Source organism: Sarcophilus harrisii, chromosome 1, assembly GCF_902635505.1.
Source record: "Sarcophilus harrisii chromosome 1, mSarHar1.11, whole genome shotgun sequence".
Taxonomy (NCBI): Eukaryota; Metazoa; Chordata; class Mammalia; order Dasyuromorphia; family Dasyuridae; genus Sarcophilus; species Sarcophilus harrisii.
In genome coordinates, this window is record NC_045426.1 from 52,972,110 (window position 1) to 52,996,344 (window position 24,235).

General features: G+C 35.0%; 1 protein-coding gene across 5 annotated transcripts in view; it reads right to left on the minus strand.

Annotated features, from left to right (window-relative positions):
- RAF1 (Raf-1 proto-oncogene, serine/threonine kinase) overlaps positions 1–24,235 on the minus strand; it is a 74,104-nt gene that overhangs the window by 14,810 nt on the left and 35,059 nt on the right. For 2 of the 5 annotated variants that reach the window (XM_031955398.1, XM_031955406.1), the window contains exons 2-11: positions 15,768–16,000; positions 14,014–14,126; positions 10,331–10,433; positions 9,868–10,025; positions 8,459–8,557; positions 3,799–3,952; positions 3,153–3,212; positions 1,113–1,140; positions 880–1,007; positions 306–423 (exon numbers count right to left, since the gene is read on the minus strand). In XM_031955398.1, the coding sequence (XP_031811258.1) occupies positions 306–423; positions 880–1,007; positions 1,113–1,140; positions 3,153–3,212; positions 3,799–3,952; positions 8,459–8,557; positions 9,868–10,025; positions 10,331–10,433; positions 14,014–14,126; positions 15,768–15,974 (1,168 nt within the window). In that variant the 5' untranslated portion in view covers positions 15,975–16,000. Of the gene's footprint in view, positions 1–305; positions 424–879; positions 1,008–1,112; positions 1,141–3,152; positions 3,213–3,798; positions 3,953–8,458; positions 8,558–9,867; positions 10,026–10,330; positions 10,434–14,013; positions 14,127–15,767; positions 16,001–24,235 lie in introns of those variants that run through there. The other 3 variants (XM_003762447.4, XM_031955418.1, XM_023498201.2) reach the window with 3 other exon arrangements.

Consider the following 24,235-nt stretch of genomic DNA (forward strand, 5'->3'; position numbering starts at 1 on the left):
GATATAAAATAAGCTGTCATCTGCCATTGATTTTGGAAGGGCTTTGGAAATGTGAACAAATTTAAAAGGTTGGTTGTTTCAATCTTAATGTCCCTGTCTCAACTCCCTCATCCCAATGCTGTCCCAATGCTCCAATTGCTTCTAAGCACCCTAACTACTGTGTAAATAGCTCAATCTGGCACGGAATTCTGTGCTTGAGCTCCTTGGCTTTTCCATTCTATGGGGATATCCATATTCCCATATGCTAAAATACAGTATACTGCAGAGGCATGAAACCTGAAATAAGCAGCCTGGCCCATACTCACCATGCCATTTGCCCTTGTACACTGTCCCAAAGGATCCCGACCCTATTCTGGTTGATAACATGACCTCACTGGCTTCTATTTCCCAGTAATAGCTTGAATCCCTCTGTCCACGTGGCCTCTGAAACAAGTAAATGGGTCAGAGTAAAACACAGCAAACATATCCACAAATGACCACCAACATACAAATTGTTTCTGAACATGTGTGTGAAAACAAATGATGTCAAACACTGACATGTAAGACTCCCCAACATACATTACAAAAGCCTTCAGATTAAATGGCTGGCCTTTTCTGTAATAACCTCAACTTTGCCCTCCCCTTCCTACCAGAACTCTGGCCTCTAATCCCAGGACATTACTGGACTTAGAAAAGTAAGATTTCCTGGCCATTCTCCACCACGCTGCCAGATTTCTATTCTTTTATGTGCCTCTCCCCTCCAGAGAACATTAAGCTCCTAAGAGACAAGGACCAACTGGCTTTCTTCAATTTTAATCCCAGTGCCAGAGACATAGTTAGCACTTAATAACTGTTGTATCCTTCACTATTTTAAACAATAAATCAAGATGACATACTTACAATTTTATTTTTTTCTTGTGTACTGGATCCCGGGGCTCTTTCTCTGTGTGCTGGAACAGGTGTTTTGGACTGAGACCAGCCAGTTGGACTCAGGTTGTTTGGACTACTGGACAAAGCTGAAGGTGAGGCTTAACACAAAAAAGACAAAGTCATTTAAAGTATACATGAGCTAACAAGAAACCCAGAGTGATTAAAAGAAAGCATGTTACAGTACATGTATGATATACAAGTACCTGATTCACTGTGACTTCGAATTGCATCCTAAAATAGAAAAGAAAAAAATAATTAACTTTTACCCTATCTTGTGGAAAAGGACAAGAAAGGGAGAATATACAAAAATGGAAAGAAGATTATGAAATATCTAAAATTCAGAAATTATAAAAATATAACTTGGGAGATTTTCTTTTGACTAAATTATATATATAAGTGATCGACATATTCTTCAAGGATTTTACTCCAAGCAATAAAATGGTTTATGTTAATTTGCTATCTACAGAAATACACTCCCAATTTCCCCCCCCAACAAAAGACTGCTGAAATGTTAGCCAAGTGCGATGATCTTTTCTTCAGTCAGATCCCAATTTTCTTGTTATTCCTAATTTCATTGGATTCAGTGAAACAGATCACAATGCAAAACTGTCATGGGACTGTTCAAATTCTTGTTGGCATTCAGCAAGGTCAAATGTAGATTTGGAAGTGGACAGTGACTGCATGGAAAGAAGTGACTTGGCCTTGGTCACAGAGTGGCAGTCTAGCCAAGAAATCAGCTCCCCTGACTTCAGATCTAATCCTCCTCCCATTGCACCAGGCAACCTCCTCCAGCTGAGGAACAAGGTCCCCTCACCAGAAGAGTTCCATCTTAAAAAAAAAAAAGACTTCAGTGTGTGGCTTTGGATACTATGGCACTTTCTTCTAAAGGCTTACTTCTGTGACTAATATTCAGTACTAATTAATAGAAATCTCTATTTGCTGGATGACAAAAAGCTTTATTCTCACAATAAAAGGACTCCATTTTCTCCTTAGACCTACCCATTGCTTATAACAAAAGCTTTCTACTTTTTATATGTAACCACAGTAAAAAGTATTTATAAAAATACATTAAAATACTTGAAATCATTCAGATTTTTGGCAAGGAAAAAATTAAAGAAAAACAAATAAGCATTTTTTTACAATCTTAATATCAAAACTAAATCTATTTTGGGGTTCTTTAAACTCTCTTAGCAAATTACTTCACTAAATGCTTAGACATATCCTGAGAGTTGAATTCAGCTCTTCTAACAGCTGACTCCATTGCAAAACTAATGTAATAATTTTAATGAACTGAAGGATATCACAATATAAACTAGAGCAAAGGTTTTCTATGTACTAAGATGAGAGTTATTTTAGTGCCTTCCTTTCCTCAATCTATATACATGCCTTATTCATAAGTCGCTTATGTTGCTTTGTTCTCTTAGAATTTGTCCTTTAAAAGGAATCATAAATATTAAAACATAAATAAAACAATATGCACTAGTAAATTTTAAGTAACTAGCAAAAAGGAGAAAGTAAACCTGATTCCAAAGAACAGGGATGATTAAGATAATTATGCTAATCATTTATTAGAATAGAAATACTTGAATTTTCCGCCTGTGAAATTTTCTCTATTACTAAAATTGCTTAGAGAAGAAGTACTTGTATAAGAGAATCATTTATTCAAATAAGCACATCCAAAAATTTTGAGTCAAAATTTTTGTCAGACAGGCATGGAAGCTTAGCTTTCATTTTAAAAAGTAACAACTGGTGGGACAAATGAACTTAGAGGTAATTATTTGGAGGCTAGAATAAATAAATGGCACATACTTCCCAAGAGTTTCTAGTGTTGACTAACAAAACTAAAACAGCAATCAAACAAATTGAAAAGACATACACAGCTTATAAATGAGACACAGCAAATCTATATTACTACTATATAGAAATCAATTACATTAGAACTAGAGTTTCAAGTTTAAAAAAAAAAGGAAAAAATGATCCAATATTTGCATGTGTTGACATAGGTGAAATTAAATTCCACCTTCTCCCCCCAAAAAATTCTAAGAAGCAGTTAACAAGAGAGCAAAAAAGTTTCCTGCAGTATATAACCTTTTAATCTTATAGGAATGTTGCACAAGTTATGAATACTAGTGTGGCAAAATCATGAATTAAAATTCTCTCCTGCCTCGATGCTATGCTGTGTGGCACAGTCTGGGCAATCCTGTTAATCACAAGAAAGCAAAGGCATGAAGAAGGATACCTACTCTTGCCCTCAAACATGACCGTCTGCACCACGCCCTGGGAGAAGTGTTCACGCTGCTATTCTAGTCCAAAGCAATGAGAAATAAAGAAGAAAGAACACAGGTAGCATTTGAGTGTTTTCAGTTGCTATGGAAGAGGAACTAGAAAGAAAAGGAAACAAAAACACCCCAGCAGGAAAGCAAGAAAAGAAAAGCAGTGGAAGCCAAGCTCTGAGCACTTCACTCAGTATAGAACCCCTCCCCAAATGGGATACCATCAATCCTGCAACTTGTTCCAGACTTTTAAACTTAGAAGCACTTTCCTACTTTGCAGAGAGCTGGCCCTTTCCTCAACCCTTACAAAAAAGGCCAAAACATTGGTGTTCCTTATCATAAATGTGCTAGCGTGGTATATGCGCAAGTTTGGAAGAAAAAGGCTCACACTAAGATTTCTATGAGCAGTGCTGCCTCTAACCCAATAATCCCCGATTTATTACTCAGCCAGGCAAAAATGTTATAAAGGAAGCAGGGCAACTTCAAACATAAAGGGATGTTAGAGACCATCATAATTTTGGTATGAAAGCCAGCACTGGTATTTATCTTGAAAAATAAAATCTCTTCCTATTTGAAATTAGTTCTAAACAATTTTCATTTCAAGTAGTCCCATTACCTCTATAATCCGACTGTCCACTGGCATGGTGGTGCTGACCATGTGGACATTTGGAGTGGACGTAGACCTCTGCCTCTGGGAAAGGGAGCCCTCCGAGGATGGCGGCGATGTGCTGAACGTGAAGGCATGGGGTGTGGAATACCTGTGCTGGGAACTAGCAAGGGGGAAAAAAGAGGCTAAGTCATCTTCAAACTTCCCCATACTAAAATATGTTAGCTTACTTTCCTCATAAAGATGTCTAGAGTCATACCACAACAAGATTTTATATAGACTCCTAGAGTTCACTCCTATAAATGACAAAGATTAAGTTTTTTTCAGCAAAACTTTCCATCATTTTAGTAAGAAAAATTTTCAAGGGCTAGTCTAGCAAAATGCTATTAAAACCTAAGAACAGTGGGGTATCTCTAATAATAAATAACTTCTTTTCCTTTTAAATAAATCATTTATCCAGAATGTTGTAGCATCTTTAGGAAAGATAAATATTTGCCAATTTATTTAGCTAGTTGAAGCTTGCCCATTTTAATTTAGAGGCTAAATTAAAGGGCTTTAAAAAAGATTTTGAGAGTAAGAGGAAAGACCTGCCTGGCATGTTCAGAAAAAAGGCTAGGGCATTAGGCATTATTTAATTTTTTGACTCCCCTCCTCCTAAAAGGTTTTCACCTTAAATTAAGTACTAAAGCAGCTTCTCATTTGGTATTAAAAATTGTGAAATCAGTTGTTGGTCCTCTTAAAAATAACCACTTTCTGAACCTCCAACAGTTTTTATGAAGTATAACAATAATTTTCATTAGTTGCTCTAAGGATTAGTTTGTGTTCTGTTCAAAGTAATAAAATAAATCCCATGTCAAACAGTAGTAATCATAAAAGATAAAAACAATTCTAAGCTTCCTCAAGATGAACTGCCCATTTTGCATGGAGAAATTAATTACCTAAGCATTCTAAATTATTTGAATTATGCCATCTGAAGGTTTGGCTCCTCAACTTAAGGGTTTGGTTGAACAGTGCCAGGTCAAAAAGAATGGTTTTCAAAGACTCACTGCTCTCTTACTTGGAGTCAAATGAACAAATAACATTGATTTCTGATTCCTAAGAACAACTTTATTTTGAATTGGAATTGAAGAAGTTACAAAGAATTAAGAAGAAGTAATCTGATGTATTCAAACACGTTTTGAATACAACTTTCTGGCACCAAGAAATTTTCCCTGTTAAAAATATGGCATCATGACATCTAAGAAATATCCACTCTGATTTCTCTTGTGCAGCATGATAATTGTGGAAACACATATAAAAGAACTGCACATGTTTAACATAAACTGGATTACTTGTCATCTAAAAGAGGGAATGAGAGGGAAGGGAGGGAGAAAAAAAATTTGGAACACAAGGTTTTGCAAGGGTGAATGTTGAAAACTATATACACGTGTCTTGAAATAAAAAGCTTTATATTTATAAAAAAACAATAAATTCACAAATATAAAGAAAAAAAAAGAAATACAAGTGCCAAGTATCCCGAGCTGAGGAGAGATGTGGTTAAATTAAAAGCAGATTGTGCTTTGGAGTGATTTCCACCAATCTACTGGGCTAATAGCAAGCAGCCACACAATCACACCATCTCCCCATCAGACCATAAGACCTTATACTAATGAACAAACTTAAAGGAATGTTATGATGAATAACAATTTTGAAAAGTTGACTGGCTTAAGTTTACACATTAAATATGGCCCTAAAAAATTTCAACCTTTAGAAAAATTCACTTTTCTATCATTTGGGGATGTTTTGTATTCTGCATAAATTTTAGGTAGTTTTAAAGATGACCTCTGATATTATCTATGTCTCAAACTCTTACAAAATTTGATTCAATTTTCAAGATCCAATTAATTGAAGAAATTCTATTACTTATAAGCCAGTAACTTCCACAAGGTTAGTAAAGTAGAACACTGAAAACTGCCTTTGGAACCATGTCCCCAAACAGCAGAGTACAGTGGAAACAACAATGGACTTGAGCAATCGGGAACTATTCCCAAAGGGCTATAAAACTGGGCATACTCTTTGATCCAACATACCCCTACTGTGCTTATATCCCAAGAAAATCATGAAGGAAAAGGACCCACATGTACAAAAGTATTTGTAGCAGCTCTTTTTGTGATGGCAAAGAATTGGAAAACAAGATGCCCATCAATTGGGAAATGACTGAAAAAGTTGTGGTATATGAAGGTAATGGAATATTATTGTTCTATAAAAAAGAATGAACAAGCTGATTTTAGAAAGGCCTGGAAAGATTTACACGAACTGATGCTGAGCAGAACCAAGAATGCATGGTATACAATAACAGCAAGAATGTTTGATGAACAACTATGAAAGATTAGGTTCTTCTCAGTGATTCAGTGATCCAAGATAATCCCAATAAACTTTGGAGAGAAAATGCCATCTGCATCCAGAAAAAGAACTATGAAGATTGAATGTAAATCAAGCCATGCTATGGTTCACTTCTTTTCTCTGTTTTTTTTTTTTTCTCTCTCATGGTTTTTCCCTTTTGTTCTAATTTTTTTTCTCCCAACATGATTCATAAAGCAACATGTATTAAGAATATATAAATAGAAAAGAAAATACAAAAAAACCTCCATAAAACTAAAGGTGTGTGTGTACGAGTGTCTCTATGACATGGAGCCCTAGTGAGGTGATGGCCCCTGTACTTAGTAAACACTCTAAAATTCAATATCTTTTATTTTTCTACCAGCCATACCCATATTCTGGCAGGATTCACTTCCATGTAAATAAGATGGTGTTGTAATAAATGTGCTAGTGCTATAGAAAATTATTTATGATAGAAAGTAAAATTCCATTTAAAATAGCTATGTGGGAATTTACCTGCCAAGACTTAAAAACATAATTACAAAACACTATTCACACAAATTAAAACAAATCTACAAAACTGGACAAATGTCAATTACTGAGGGGTAGGCTGAGCCAATATAATAAAAACAACGATACTACCTAAATTAATTTATTTATAAATTATATACATATATATAAATTATAAAAATAATTTATTATTCAATGTCGTTGAATTAGCTTATCAAATTACCAAAGAATTAATTTATAGAGCTAAAAAGTAATAACAACAATATTCATTCAGAGGAAAAAAAGGGTCAAAAATATTAAAAAAGAATCAATGAAAAAAAAAAAAGTATAAAGAAAAGGGCCCTAGCAGTATCAGATCTCAAACTAGACTACAAAACTGTAATTGTCAAAACCATTTGGTACTAAGAAACAGGAAGGTAGATCAGTGAAACATTTTAGGTACATAACATACAGAAACAAATGAGCACTCAAAGATCCCAACTATTGGAACAAGAATTGACTGACAATTGTTGGGAAAACTAAAAAGCACTTGGCAGAAAGTAGGCATAGACTACCATCTCACATCAAATATCAAAATAAGCTCAAAATGAATACAAATTTAGACATAAAAGGTGTTATCATAAGCAAATTAGTATGGCTTGAAAGAAATTACCTGTTAGAATTATGGATGGGAAACATTCCCCCATAGGGATGCCAAACAGTTGACATGGAGGTTCACAAGAGACAAAACGTATAAATTTGATTATGTAAAATTTTAAAAGATTTTCTGTGAACAAAACCAATGCACTTAAAATCAAGAGGGAAAAAAACAGGAAACTGGGGAAAACATTTTGTAGAAATGGTCTCATTTCTAAAATAAGAAGAATCATTACCCAATTCATAAATGATAAAAAGATATGACTAGGCAGTTTTAAGAGAAAAAAAATCAAAGTTACCAACAGCCATGTGAAAAACATACCAATAATTAAAGGAATGGAAACTAAAACAACTCCAAAGTACCACCTCACATCCAGCAAACTGGCTAATGCAACCACTCAAAAAGAGAGAGAGAGAGAAAGAGAGAGAAAAAAGAAACGAAAAGAAAAAAATAAAAAAGGAAAAGGATAAATGCTGGAGGAGCTGAGGGAAATAGCTACATTAAGTACTGTTCATGAAGCTGTGAATAAATCCAACCATTCTAGAGAACAATTAAATTGTGCATACACTTTGATATTTGATCCAGCAATACCACTACTAAATTAATATCCCAAAGATATCAAAGATAGATGAAAAGGACCCAAACGCACCCAAATATTTACAGCAACTTTGTGTTGGAAAAACTAGAAATTGAGGGAAATGGATGAACAAGTTATGGTATATTAATGTGAGATAATGCTAATGTGCTATAAGAAATGATGCAAGATGGTTTCAGAAAAACTTGGGAAGATGTATGAACTAATGCAACAAGAATTGAGCAGAAGTAGAACAATTTATATAGTAACAGCAATATTATAAAGACAATAAACTTTCAAAAACTTAGTAAATCTGACCAACCATAATTCCAAAGGACTCATGATGATACATGCTATGTACCATCAGGTAAAGAAGTGGACTGAGAGTGCAGACTGAAACATATTTTGTTCTCTTTCTTTTTCTTGGCTTTTTTTTTTTTTTTTTTGACATGGCTAATGTGAGAATTGGTTTAGCATGACTATTCAGATTTACAATGGGTTTTGTTTTTCTTGCCTTTTCAATGAGTGAGTGAGAGAGAAAATTTGAAACTAAAAACAAAATAAATTTAGGAGGAAAAAAAGCAATTTACCTAATGGGGATCTGGGAAACAGACTCTCGCATCCGACGCATCGTTAGAGGAGGTAGTGCTGGTACACCACTATCACCAACATTGGAATTTGGAAACAATCTACATGAAGTTGGATAAAGACAGGTTTAGTCATTATTCAATGTATAGAAAGACCATCTTCCATCTGATTTAATATCTCTACTTTTTACAAAAGTGTTAGTTGCTTTAAATCCCAAAATGATTCAGCCACATTTAGGTTTTTCCACCATTATTTAAAACTTCTGCAAAATAAGGGGCAAGCAGCACCTCTAGTGATGTGTAGTGGGTGCCAGTAATTAGCCAAAGAACATCATGAGTCTGAGTCTAGGGACAACTAATGGGTATTCTCTAACATAAAGATTATTACACAAAAGAGATAATTTGGAAAGTTTATAACTAAAATCAAATTATGGCTGATTATTATGTTGAAGCTACTGACACAATATCCTCATTTTAGTCCAGCTAAGTGTATATATTTTAATAAACTAATTTTACCATTTCATCTAAATATCACTGCTTTCAAAATGCAATAAATAAAAAGTATTTAATTCTCCTTGTTAGATTTTCCTATTAACTTCAGCACCAAAAACGTTAAATAATAAGACAGACTGGAAAAAAGTATTCTTGAAAAGAAAAGACACACATACACATATGTACACATGAACAAGGCCATTTACATAGTCTACGATAAGGATTTCTAGCTTCTTATTTGAGGTAGCATTCTTTACATTTCAAATATATTCCAAAGAACATAAATGTCATGGGTTAAAAGATCAATAGGTACCCACGAAATAAATATGTTTTTACTGTGTGACTACAAGTTTCAGTAATTAAATTCTCATCCAGAAAAGAAAATCATTTGACAAGTCCTGTTCCTGCTGATGTCTATACTTACAATCTTCAGATGTGCAAATGCCTCCATAATTTTCTGCCACACATCTTGGAGAGAATGTGTCTTTTAAGATGTGCATGCTGACTTATATTCAGCTATTCTTTTAAATCCAATGCTATGCAACATCCAAAAACTTCTTTTTCAGAAGATGTGTGTGTGTGTGTGTGTGTGTGTGTGTGTGCGCGCGCACATGTGTGCACACAGAGAATCATGTCAAGAATCTACTGGTTGGTTAGGGGTTTGTTCAACACATGTTGTTGGTCTTAGAATACTAGATTGGTTGACAGGACCTTTCTCTGAGACTAGGGTCAATGTCCAACATTACACTATTCTGGCTTTCACTTTTGCAAGTATTGTTATTAATATGCCTTAAGTACAGAATTGTTCATTACAAATGCCTACTAAGTCCCACAACCATCTCTTATACTGATTTTCCAGGACACTGTTTACTTCCCCCATTATAGTATTTGATACATTTTAAGAAAAGGAGGATTCTTACAAGAGCTGTCTGATATTACTCCAATCCACACACATGGTGGGGACCTTAGTGCTACAATGCTCATGGAACTTGTAGCCACATGTCTGACATCGAAATCCATTCAGGAGGAACTTCTGACATATATCACAGAAGGCAAGCTTCAGGAAAGTTTTTCGAGCCTAGGAGATAAGAAGATGAAAGACAAAACATTACACACTATGTCAAATAATTAGTAAATGGAAAAAAAAGTCAAATGACTCATTTCTATGTACTGCACCCTTCCCATACCTCAAGGATCTCAAATATAGAAAATCCACAATTAAGAATTTAAAAGATGTTTTTGTCTGAGGATTACTGCATTATAAGCTATTATAACCATAGCTTCTGATTCAATGGCAACAAGTGCTACTAGAATGTGAAATTCCAACTTATGAACCTAAAAATACAAAAACATACCATAAGGAGAAAAGAAAAATCAACTTACAAAATTGTGTGTTGTGAGGGGAACATGATCCAGAAAATCTACTTGAAGTTCTTCTCCCACCAAAGAGGCTGCATCAGTATTCCACTCTAAACGTGTTTTTTTCCTAAACAAAATTTTTAAATGTTTCAAAATAAAATTATATTATCCATACTAGGGACTATATATGCATGCCTAATACTGATGAAAATGCTGTCATTCTCCCATTAGACTAGGAAAAGGTTATAGTCCTATGTTAATGATTTCCAATTTGCTATGTTACAAAGCTAGTATGTGTCAAAGGTGGGATCTGAAATCAAGGCTTGCTAACTCCAAGGCCAGGCCTTTAACTTTTACACAAAGCTTCTTAAACTGTGGGTTACAACCCCATATGGGGTAATATAATTGAATGTGGGAAAGGGGGGTTCGTGAAAAATTTGGCAATAGTAAGTTACCAAATATTCTGCCAAGATATAATTCTTTAGATAAAAATAAACAAGCATATCCATCTCATCAATATGCAAATTTGCCTTCATCTTAATAAAATTATATGTATACCAAAGAGTTGTTTTCAAATACATTTCTTTATGATGAGTAAACGTTTGATTTGTTTACTTATTTTTTATATCCACAAATCCCATGAGTGGGGAAAGTTTAGAAGTCCCGCTCTCGGGTCACACTGCTTCCTCACTAGCTGACGATAAATCAGCTTATCTAATTCTCGGAATCATGGTCCACAAGGGGGCGCCATAAGACAGAGCTGGGTCTATTGTTAAGAAAATGCGTTCCAATCCAGTCTCAGGCCATTTCTAGTTGTGCCATCCTGAGTAAGTCATTTGACCTAATTGTCTTGCGTTTCCTCAACCATAAAGAAAATATTAATACTTACTTCTCAGGGTTGTTCTGAGGATCAAATGAGTAAAGTATCTAGAAAGTACTTAACATAATGGCATCTGGGGCTTTTATAGATATTTATTCTTCAACTCTCACCCCCAGCTCCTCATCCCAATTCTAAATATACTACCTGATCCAATCAAATAGTGATAAAATTCTTGATCAACTTCAATGGCAAAACAAAAGTTATTTCCAATTTATTCTTGAAAAAAGAACCTTACCCTGGAAAGATGTCACCCTAAAATAAATCAGACCAGCTTTCTTCAAGTAAACTCTACTTAGCCCTAAAACAACTCAACTTTCTGTGGTAACCTGCAGATTGGAATAACTCAGTATAGGCTGGCCTCTGGAGGCCCGCTCGGTCAGCTCTGTTAGCCATTCTCAATGGGTCCTAACAAAAAAGCTGGTTTGCTGGGGTGATACAGAGAGGAGAAGCTTCTAACTGACTTCACTATACCCCCCCCCCTTACTTAAGGGAAATATATCTTAAAGGTAGAAAGAAATTTAGAATTAGTAAAAGGAAATACTATGTACAGAATAGATGGAAAACACAGGATTTTTCTGTCCTCATGTGGGAGAAGAAAAGTTTTTTTGTTTTTTTTTTAAATTTAGCTAAATTTCTAAGATACAGGATCATACAGGAAACAGCTTCTGAGGTTAGTCTTCATGACCTTTAAAATAGCCTTTGGTCTCTCTATGAAAAACAGACAAGTGAATTGGATAGATGACAAGTGACAATCTGAACTTTTTCAAACCATCTATAAACTCTGTGGAAAATGCTGGCATCTCTCTGAAGAGCAGGATAATTGTTATGAAGGTCTACAGGAGTCTTGAGACAAAGTTCCACGTACAGAAAAGGTTAAAAAAAAAAAAACTTTCTACCGAATAAAGGTGAGGCAATAGACAAGGAAATGGCACAGACCCTGTAGTCAGAAGACAGAATATGGCATGTGCTTTTGAGAAACAGTGTATCAGATCAGGAGAAAAATAGGGTTGAAAACTTAGATAGATATAGATGCCGAAGGCAATATTCTGAGGACTCAACAAATCTTCAAATGATATAAAATGCATCCGGTCATTTTGGGGTCTTCTCCTTTCAAAACAATCTGTTGCCACTCTGATATATGATAAAATTTTATTTAGAAATGTGTTGAACTAAGCTAGTGGTACAATTAAGCAGGTAACCCTCTTTTGACCCAAGCCCAAATGTGGGAGGTCCTTCTACCAAGCTAGAAAGGTGTTAAATAGTTATCTTTTTAACAGACAGCATTATTCCAAGTTCAGAAAGGCTTCCTGCCAGAAAGTTGCCACCTACTTCTGAACTGTAATAAAAAAAATGATTGTTGAAGGGAAAAAATTAAGTCCTGCAGAGATATGTTAAAAAGACTCAATTAAAATTCAATTCCACAAAGACTATCAGGTATCTTTCAAAATAACTGTCCTATGAATAATCCCATAACTAGAAGCCTTTGCTTTCTCAGTTGTGTGGGCCACCCCTTCCCGGGGTGCAGCTCACAGCTCTGATGTCCTTGGCCTCCTGTACAATTCTGATCTATGCCTTTGCAGACATGAGCTAAAAAGAGTCTACACAACATGCTGAATGACTAGGTGATTTGCAAAGACAGTAGTGGATTGGGCAAGTTCTCACACTCTTTTTCTTTCTTTGCACACTCATCAAGAAATGCTATAGTCTAGAAGATGGAAGGGGTTGGAAGAGCCAAGATATTGTCTACACAATTTATATCCTGTGTTTTTTCAGTTATTTTCAATATTGGTCCCCCAATGGTCTCAGTAAGATTCTCTTCTGTGTCAACTCAATCCAATTCAATTGCTCTTTCCAGCTTAATAATCTGTAGTATTTCCCCTTCCTCAACCAGCAATCTAAAGATGGTGGCTCCACTGTTCATTTCTTCCTTTTTTATCCTTCATGAACTTCTGAGCTCTTCTGCCTCTGTATTGTTACACAACCTACATTTCCCATTATATTATTCTCCCCTCCAGAAAGCAATCCCTTATAACAAACAAAAGAAAAAAACATCTCCCCTCTCTCTCTCTCAGGAACTATGCTTACTTTTTGTAATTTCACAACATTTTTTGTTTTGTTTTTTTTGTGGAGGGGTTCTTCTCACTCCCAAAGTCTATTGTTTCCTGGGCTTGACTTCACTTTCCCTAAATTTATCTAAGTCTTTCCATGCTTTTGTATTCTCATAGCTATCGATTCACTGCATTTTTTGCCATCCTCCAATTGATTGTCATCTACTTTGCTTCAGTTAGTTCCTACTACAGAAAAGGCCAAGATAAATATTTTGATCTAGATAGGACCTTTCTAGTAATTACCTCCCTAACATATATGCTTCAATGGGCCCGACTGTCCTTAATAGTGAAAAATTGATTAGGAAAACTAGCTCACCACCATACCATTTCTTTCCTGTTTGTTCCAGTTTTATCCTTCAGTGTTCATTACAACTATTCATCTCTCACCAAGCTTTCTTTGAATTTGTTTTGTTTCTCACTGCCCTTCTGTTTTATAAGGCAATACTGATCATAATCAACTATTCTTTTCCACAAGATTTTACATGTAGAATTTTACATGTAGAATTTATAATAATTTGTCTAAACTGGTATTGCCCTTGGCTACCATAGCCATCTGCTTGGCAAGGAGAGTCAGTGTTGGCAGTTTCTGAATAAGAGCAAATACTGCTCTGCTGTGAGGTAAATATTCACTCTCTATAGAAAGAGTTGCAGTTATTTGGGACTGAGAAGTACTTTTTGATCATAGTAGCTGACTGGCTTATGCAATTGAAGATTCTTACCCTTTATGTTCATGGAGAAGACGAAACACTGCACAACATTCTGGCTGGAGGCCTCTCACTTTAAGAGCTTTCATAAGGCAATCATGCAAGGTCATTCCATTTCGAACATTAACCTATAAACAAAGAGGTGATTTTAGAATAGAACATAAGGTCTTATTTTTAAAATGACATACTTAATATTAGACATCAAAATTAAATAGACATTCAGAACTCCTAGTACTTTTAGTAAAATGTGTCTATAAAAGTTGGTTGATAATCCTGCATTTCTCCTAGCAATGTCTCATTTTTAAAGATAGGTGATTTCATTTGGAAAGATGGAATCAGTAATATCATTAATCTAATCTACTGTCTGAGTCAATCTAGTATATAAATAGGATTGAGTTTTTTTCTTTTTCTATTTTTTTTATTTATTTTTTCCTAGTACCTGGGTTAAACTTTATTTTAAAAAAAAAATAACTTCTTATTTTAATTCTGATTGACTTTTTAATATAAGAATTCAGATATATTCTCATTGTATAGGTTAATCTCTTAACCAGAGATGAGACAAATCTGCTTCCCAGCCCAACATCAATTTTAGCTCATGTTGTTATATCCTCATCCTGAACCCTGATCATCTACATCATCCATTTGGGCATCTGATCATGTATTATCCTATTTTACTCTCTGTTATCAGTTCCTTGAGGGCAGGAACTGTAACACAATACTTCTCTTGCTCCCTGAAAGATAACTATGTATAAAATCCTAACAATAAACTACATTACATGACTAGTGTGAGAAAGTATGTAATAAACCTTAAAGTACAAAAGAAATATTATTATTATTAGAAGTGTGATCTAGCAGAAAGGAGTCCTGATTCCAAATTCAAAAAACCCTAGACTAGGATCTTGGTTTAGCTCTGTGCCCCCATGTGACCTTTTTTAAATTATAACTAAGATAACAAGAGCTGGCATTTATAAGCAGTTTTAACATTTATTAAAACACTTTAATTACATTGTCTCATTTTGTCTAAACCTCATAATGCTCAAAAGTCAAGTCGCTGGGCTTCAGTTTCCTTATCAATAAAATGAAAGAGTTGGACTACATTATCTGTGAGATCCCTGCAAGATCTCCATTCTATGAGCATAATAACAATGTTAATTAATATAAACAGCAAGGCAATGAGTTCAAAGCCTTGGCTTTGGCCAGGTGGGATATGCACCATTATAGGCAAATGCAGCAGCAATAGAAAAAGGGAAATGAAAAAAGGGAAGGCAAAGAGATCAACAAAAAGTCTATTATATAGAAGGACACAGTAGTTCTATATATTATGTGTGTGTGTGTATGTGTGTATAGTATTCTATATAATGTAGTTCTATATATTATAAAGAAACTATATAGAACTTATGAACATAAAAAATAAAATTTCAATTGAAACGATTACATATATACATATATATATGTATATATATATATATACATATATATATATATATATATATATAGAATCCTTTCTATTCTATCTACTACATTATAGTGTAAGAAATATAATAGCCTTCCAGAAGAAGACTGATGCTGCAAAGGCCTGTGGAGGGTGGTCAGCTATCACTCCATTTTACAGAGAAAAGCCTGAGATTTAGAGAGGAAGTCATTTGTTCAAGGTCATATAGCTAGTTAAGTTGCAATATGATGTCTTTACATCTGGATGAAAACATTTAACTTCTGCACAACAAAATCACACCTCAAAGTCTGACAGTAGCTACCTTATACATACTTACCACAGTCCTTTGCTTGTTTGGCAAGAAAACTCGGATAGTATTACTTGTTTTGGAGGAATCTGTAAGTTTGCCATCATCTGATGCCCGGCGCTGATAGCCAAACTGCTGGACAAGAGTAGGAGAAATACAGCCGGAGCCATCAAAGACTGAATCTTTGAATCCAAAACCGTTACTGATCGTCTTCCAAGCTCCCTGAAAATGCTCCATTGATGCAATTTAAACAGCAGTTAAGCCTATGAAAACAAAGACAGAAAGAAGATAGTTATAATTCTGAAATAATCTGTTAAAACACCAAGAATGAAATGAATAACAAGGCCCAAGGTCACATAGTGAATTAATGGTCAGGTAGAACTAGAAAACCCAAGTTTCTAATTTCTCTGTCCAGAGTTCTTGTCAAACTATAACAACATTCTATGATGGCAATATCACCTTACCTTGGTGTAGAACTTTCTACCACATATTTATTATTTTGAAATAATTTATCTGTTTATAGTTACCATAAGAGGCAACTAGGCGGCACAATGCACAAAGTACTGGATCTAAGAGCCAGGAAGATTCATGTTCCTATGTTCAAAGCTGGCCTCAAAAATGATCCTGAACAAGTCATTTAACTGTGTTGCCTCAGTCTCTTCATCTATAAAACAAGCTGGGGAAAGAAATAGCAAACCACTCCAATATCTCTGTCAAGAAAACTCCAGAGTCACAAAGAGTCAGACACTACCTGAATAAGAACAAAAAGTTATAAATGAGTCTCTATTACTCTCTGAGTTATTCCCTTAGTGACAGTAACTAATAATCTTCTTGTTTATGCCTTTGCATGAATATTGCCACCTTCCTCCATTAGCTTATATGCTACAGATTATGGACTCCTGGTCACCTGACATGCTCCTCTACAGGGTGATGAAAATGAAAAGGCTGAGGAAATGAGTTTTAATTTTTCCTCTGAATCTCTAAGGGGAAACAACTCAATTCAGGACAATCACAGAATGGAGGTTCAAGCTACAACATCCTTAGGCCTCATTTCCTCACCTGCAAGCCAAAATAAGGGAATAAATTGGCTAGCCTGTACGGTCTGTCCCTCCTGAGTCTAGGTTTTTGTACATTATCAACTTTTCAACGATGACCACAATCTTCATCTTTTCATCACCAAATGCATGAATGCCACTTCCCTTGGCTAGGTATGGCATTCACTAAGGATCTCAATGTCATCACAATTATTTATTTGGGATCCTAATATCCATTAGATCCATTAGACTATTACAACAATTCAGTTTTAGATAAAAATAATTATACCTGAGGTAACAGTTTTCTGATGCTGATTAAACTCTGACTAGTTTGACATGACATGTTTCCTGGTTCTGAGCAAGACACCATTCTCTAGTAGGCTTGTTTCCTCACCTTGGACTAGATGATTTCTAAGATCCCTTCTAGCTCTAAATCTATGATTTTATAGCACACCCCCCCCAAAAAAATCAGCTGATCTTTTGATAAAAGGCAATGAATTGTGATAATATATAAGCAGACTATCACCCAAAAGAAAAAGTCTACTTGCAAGAAATAAATATTAAATCCTTCCATACAGATTGGGGGAAGGAAAAAAATACACTGAAATTTACAAGAATCAACTTATGGGGTGGTTGAGTGCTACAGTAGACAGAACACTGGCCCTGGAGTCAGGAGGACCTGAGTTTAAATTCAGCTTCAGAAAACTGACATTTAATAATCTTGTGACCCTAGCCAATCTTGACTGCTTTGCCAAAAACAAACAAAAAATGAGTCAACTTATAATATCATGCAAAAGTACAAACAGTAAAACCATATACATGGTAGTTTCAAAGTACCACTGACAGGTGAAATGAATTAGCCCCAACCAAATCCTGAGTATTCCCAGCTCCCCAAAACATCTCAGTATGGATATCTGTCATTAAAACCTAAACAGGTCAAAGAAATAGCAAAGTCACCCCCACCCTGCCATCTTTCTATGACCATCTCCCACATTCAGCACCACAATGGAAAATACTGTTTTAATAAGCAAAAACCATGAAAAGAGCAATGAATTGGCAAGCAGCCTTCTGAACCCTTAAGTTTAGAGGCTGAATTATACCACTTATCAACTGTATGAACTCAGGTAGATCAGTTAATCTCTTGGAGATCACTAGTGCTGTGCTTATATTATGGTTATTATAAGGATTCCTTGAGGATAAGCCTGCTCTTTAGAATTATCTCAATAACACAATGTGGAAGGTACAGAAAACTCAGCAGCCAATTTGTGTTTTTAAAGAGATATATACAAAAGATAGAAACAAAGAAAATAAGTGAATAATATTCTCTTAAAATCCATTCATCCTGAGATGTAAAAGGCATAAGTATAATATGAAGGTTTTATATTAACTCACTCAGCAGAACAGCTTAATCATCATAATAAGACTCCTATATACCACCTGCCCTAGTAAGACTGCAGCATTATGACAATTGTGAAGTTATTTAAACACAGGAAATATGTAACAGTGTTGGATATGGAACACTGATGTTAAAGTTTTGGGGATTTTTTTTAAAGTGCTAAATATAATCTAAAAATATCATCTGGCACATTACAATGAAAGAAGTAACATTCCTAATAAAGTTCAAATTTTATAAATACAAGGGAAAAAATTATGAAGTCATCAAGGAGAGCGGGGTGGGGGTGGGGATCTGACAAAACAGTATAAGAGATTCCTGGGAAATGGATATTCCTCTAGCCAGGCAAGGAGAAAGCTCCGGTAAGAGAAGACATCCACAAACTGAACTTAAATAGGCAAAGTATATTGGGGGTGGGGGTGGGGAAGTGGGAGCACTGGGAGGATAAGGAAATGATTTCCAGGCATTGTCAACACTATGTACAAAGGATTGAAAAAAAGGAGAATCAAAGAGTAGTTCAGTTACACTGCAGAATAAAGTCAACCAAAATATTTTTTTTTCATGAAATAAGGCCAGTTTTTAGTCAGAGTAGGAGAGCTTCAAATGTCACTAAGAAGTTCCTATTTTATTCTATAGGCACTAATGATCTTCAGCAGAGAGAAAGATTTTATCAGCAGTGTTAAGAATGGAATGAAATGTTGAGAAAATAAAACCTGAGAGCTCCAATTGGGATGAACATAAGATTCAGGGACAGAAGGAACCTTAAAGAGGATATCTAGTCTAACTTCCTCATGAAACAAATGAGAAGATGTCCAAGAGTTAAGAAGCAGTGTGAGCACATGAACATAAATCCAAAGCCTTTTCCTATATGACATCATCTCCGATGGTGTTACAATCATTCAGGTAAGAGATAATGAGGTCTTTAACAAAGAGGACAACAATGGGAAGATAAAGATACAAGAAAAATTGCTGGGGAGAACTGTTAGGACATGAAGAGGAAAGGAGAGAATAGTGAGGTCTACCAAAGTTTAAAGACTGGGTTTTTGCCTGGCACATTGTAGTCGCTTTTCTAAATGCTTGACGCATTGCATGATAGCGGTACCATTAAAGGAAATAGCAAACTCAGGAAGGCCAGATGTCTTCTGTTTTGGAGAACTCAGGTGCGAGACTGAACCAGAGACAGATTTAGGAATCATAAAATAAACATGATACAGACACCATCAGAATAGATGAAATCTTTATAAAGATAGAGAATACAGCAGAAAAGAGAAAGATTGAGACAAGATCAGAACAGGGATCAACATGCAAAGGCATCAAGGACCCCTTGAAGCAGTCCAGTGAAGCTTATACAGCCCTTCTTAGAATATCTGTTTCCAACATTCACAATTGAAGGAAATAGTAAATTTCAGTTAGTGAAGATAAAGATGTAAATTTTTCCAATTCAAGTCCATAAACCCCCTAAAATCTCCAGAGAAGATTTATGGTCGTTGGATTAAGAACTCCTGGATAAGAACAATGAAAATATTTAAAAAGCACAAGAACCACCACCCCCCCCCAAAAAAAATTCAATTGAACAACAAGCATTTAGTGTCTACTATGCACAGGATATTGTGCTAGATAGCAGAGATACAAAAATCAAAACAAAACAAAAACCAACCACAATTCCTACCTTCAAAAAGTTTACAGTCAACTACCATTTCTAAAATACGTTAAGGCTGACAAATGTTTTGCAGAAATTATCTCTTTTTAACCTCACAAACACCCTAGGAAATAAATGCTACTTATATCCCTATATTGACAAAGGACAAAACTGAGGAAGGGTTAAGTGTTTTGCCCAAGGTCACAGAGCCAGTATGTGTCTGAGGCCACATCAGAACTCAGGTTTTCCTGATTCCAAGTCCAAATCTCTATCCACTGTGCCAAGTAGTATATTCTTTCTAGAGAAATAGGATAATAGCTTGAAGGTTGAAGCAAGGTTAAAGGAAGGTAGCATTTTTACATTTGGGGAAGTACAATGTTCTCTAAAATATAATGTTCTCTGGGTGCAGGTTTCTTGGGGGGGCTTCTGGAGGCAGCCTTCCTTTCAGTTCTGAGTAATAATCACCTCAAATGCAGCCAGGGATTAAAGTTCAAATCCTTTATTGTCTCCGGCCAAGTCTTGTCCTTCCTTGGGCAGCTTCTGTTAGCTTTCTTAGAGGCTTATCTCTCTCTCCATGGTTCCCAGAACTCTTGCTGCTAGTCCTTTGCCTCTGCCAGCTTCAGCCTCTCTTCCTCCGAATGTCTCCAGCCAGCACAAAGGTGGAAGTTGAATGAATCTGACTTCACCTCTGAAAGTGGGCTTCTGTTCTAGTGAATCTCCTGGACTCAATCCTGGTTGAGGCTTCTAGCTCATATATGCTCTCTTAAAGGTATGAATCTTAAAGGTGTGAACTCTAATAAGTACTAAGTTCATTAGTGAACTAGAGAACTGTTAAGTACCATGCTAAATTAGATAATTATTATCTCTTATCAATTCCAGTGACTTAGCACCTTGAAAGAATTCTAACAGGGAAGAGGGAATCTAAATTTATTTATAGACACAAGAGCTATTAGGAGAAAAAGATGACTGAAGTTTAAAGAGGATCAGGGAGGATGATAAAAGAAAAACCAATCTAGCTATATTATTTTCATTTGCTATATAGAAACAATGTTTTTAGGAGAAATTAGGAGCAGCTAGATGGATAGAGTACCAGCCCTGAAGTCAGGAGGACCTGCTTTCAAATCTGGCCTCAGACATTTAATTCTTTCTAGCTATGTGACCTTAGGCAAATCACAATTCCAATTGCAAGAGAAGAGAAGAGAAGAGGAAGAGGAAGAGGAAGAGGAAGAGGAAGAGAAGAGAAGAAAAGAAAAGAAAGAAGAAGAAGAAATTAACAATAATATACACTGAAAAATCAGATGGGGGACATAAACAGAGTAATTTTGTAACTAACTGATTAAATTTTATATAAGATTTTTTAAACTTAAGAGAAATTCAGATTTCACAAACTATCTTATTTGTTGTTCTTTGTCTATTAAATATGTATTTGTTGATGACTGTAAAGTTCACAATAAAAAAGAAAATAAAAGAACTGGAAACAAAGTATATCCATCCACCAAATGGAGACTGGCTGAACAAACTGTGATATATTATCCTAATGGAATATTATCATGTAGTAAGAAATAATGTGAGAAAATCAGAGAACATGAGACTGTGATGCAGTGAACTGCATCAAATGAAAAAGCAAAAGAGGAAAACAGTTATCAACAACTAAAATAATATAAAGGAAAAGGACCAAAGTGAAGCAGCATTCTGAAGAACTGCAAAGAGAAATCCCAGTCCCAAAGACCAGAACATGAAAGATGACCTACTTCTTTTGGCAGAGGTGCTTCATGCTTTATCATAATGATTCTTTTTGTCTTAACAATGACAAAAGTTTTTCCTTAAGTGACTGATGTTATAGACAGCAACAAGCAAAAGTCCACTAAATGATGTTTCTCTTCGCTGTTTTCCTGCTGTGGCTATAACCAAGAATTTAATCTTTTTGAATTTTAGTTTATCTTCTGTTAAAAAAATTTTTTTTTAAATCTTGGTTGGTCTTCTTAATCTAAGATTCTAAGACTCTGTTACTATGATAATTTGGGCAAGATATAAGATTTGCAAGGTACCTGAGAAAAGATCTGGGGTATCAATTGGTCATGGATAGGCTGAGTTAATATAATAAAAATGACAATTCTATCTAAATTAATCCACTTATTCAGTGCCAAACAAAACTGCCAAAAAATTATTTCCATAGCCCTAGAAAAAATAATAAAATTCATCTGGAAGAACAAAAGGTCAAGAATATCAAGGGAATTAATGGAAAAAAAAAAAAAATACAAAGGAAACTGGCCTAGCTGTACCAGACCTAAAATTGTATTATAAAATGGCAGTGACCAAAATTATTTGGTACTAGTTAAGAAATAAGAGTGGTGTCATCTGAAAGAATAAAAGGTAAAAAATAATAAGGGAATTAATGGGGAAAAAAAATACAAAGGTGGTGGCCTAGCAGCACCAGAACTAAAACTCTATTATAAAGCAGCAATCATCAAAACCATATGAAACAGAGTAGTGGATCAGTGGAATATGTTATATGTACAGGACATACATGACATAATAATTAATATATAATAATAAAACTATAATAATCTAGTGTTTGATAAACTCCCAAACTCTAGTGTCTGGAATAAAAATTCACTATTTCATAAATATTGCTGGGAAAACTGGAAGATATGTCAGAAACTCAGCAAAGACTTATATCTCACACCCCATACCAAAATAAGGTCAAAATGGGTACATGATTTAAGCATAAAGCATGATACTACAAGCAAATTAGGAAAGTAAGGGATAATTTATCAATCAGATCTTTGGAAAGAGGAACAATTTATGATCAAACAAAAGATAGAGAACATTATAAGATGCAATATGGACAGCTCTGATTATATTAAATTAAAAATGATTTGCACAAACAAAACCAATGCAGCCAAGATTAGAAGGGAAGCAGAAAGCTAGGAAACAATTTTTTACAGCCGAGTCTAGTTTATAAAAATACGAGTCATTCACCAACTGATAAATAAAGGATATGAACAGACAATTTTCAGATGAAAAAATTAAAGCCATCTATATCAAATGAAAAATGCTGTTAATCACTTAATTAGAGAAATGCAAATTAAGACAACTCTGAGGTACCCCCTCACACCTATCAAATTAGCTAAGATGTTGGGAAAAAAATGACTAATGTTGGAAGGGATGTGGGAAAACTGAAACACTAATGCATTACTGGTAGAGTTATGAAATGATCCAACCATTCTGGAGAGCAACTTTGGAACTATGCTCAAAGGACTATAAAATGGTGCACACCCTTTGATTCAACAGTATCATTACTGGGTCTGTATCTCAAAGAAATCATAGAAGAGGTAAAGGGGCCCACATGTGAAAAAATGGTTGTAGCAGCTCTTTTTGTGGTGACAAAGAATTGGAAAATGAGTAGATGCCCATCAATTGAGGAATGGCTGAATAAGTTATGTTATATGAAAGTAATGAAATATTATTGTTCTATTAAAAAAAAAAAAATGTGAACAGGCTGATTTTAGAAAGGCCTGGAAAGATTTATGTGAATTGATGCTGAGCAAAATAAGCAGAACCAAGAAAACATTGTAAACGAGATTGTGCAATGATCATGTATGATAGACTCGATTCTTTTTAGTGAGTCAGGGACTCGAGACAATGTCAATAGACTTGGGATAGAAAATGCTTTCCACATCCAGAAAAAGAACTATAGAGAGAGAATGTGGATCAAAGCACATATTTTCACTTTGTTGTTTTATTTCTCTCATGGTTTTTCCCTTTTGCTTTGATTTTTCTTTCACAACATGACTAACATGGAAATTTGTTGAAAATGACTCTGTGGGTGTGTGTGCATGCACGCATGCACACACACATATAAACCTATATCAAATTGCTTGCTTTCTTTGGGAGAGGGAAGGAAAGGAAGGAAAAAAAAAATTTGGAATTCAAAATCTTACAAAAGTGAATGATGAAAAACTCTTTATATGTAATTGGAAATAATTAAATACTATTAAGCTGGGGGAAAAAAAGATTTTTGGCTCCAATTATTTTTTTAAGAGTTATGTACAGTTAATTACCTGACATTTCTGTTGGTTACCTGGGAAGGGTAATCTAGCTTACTAATTGATGGGCCCCTGAATAAAAGAAAACAGCTAGAGAAGCACTACATCTGTGGTATTATCTCTTAACCCTAATAGACATTACTTGGTACAAGGTCACTGCCAAGGAAATCTTATCATATACCCAAACTACTATCATGTGAAGAATACCAAGAAAGGTAGGAATTCAAACCAAATGAAATATTGATTTAGATCAAAACAGGTTTTGATATTCTGGATCAACAGTTTAAGAAAACATTTATATTTGATTTTCAGTCACCAGAATATATACTGATCACTGAAGCCTATGCTATAGTTTTGGTTCAAGTAACAAAAATCATCGGCAG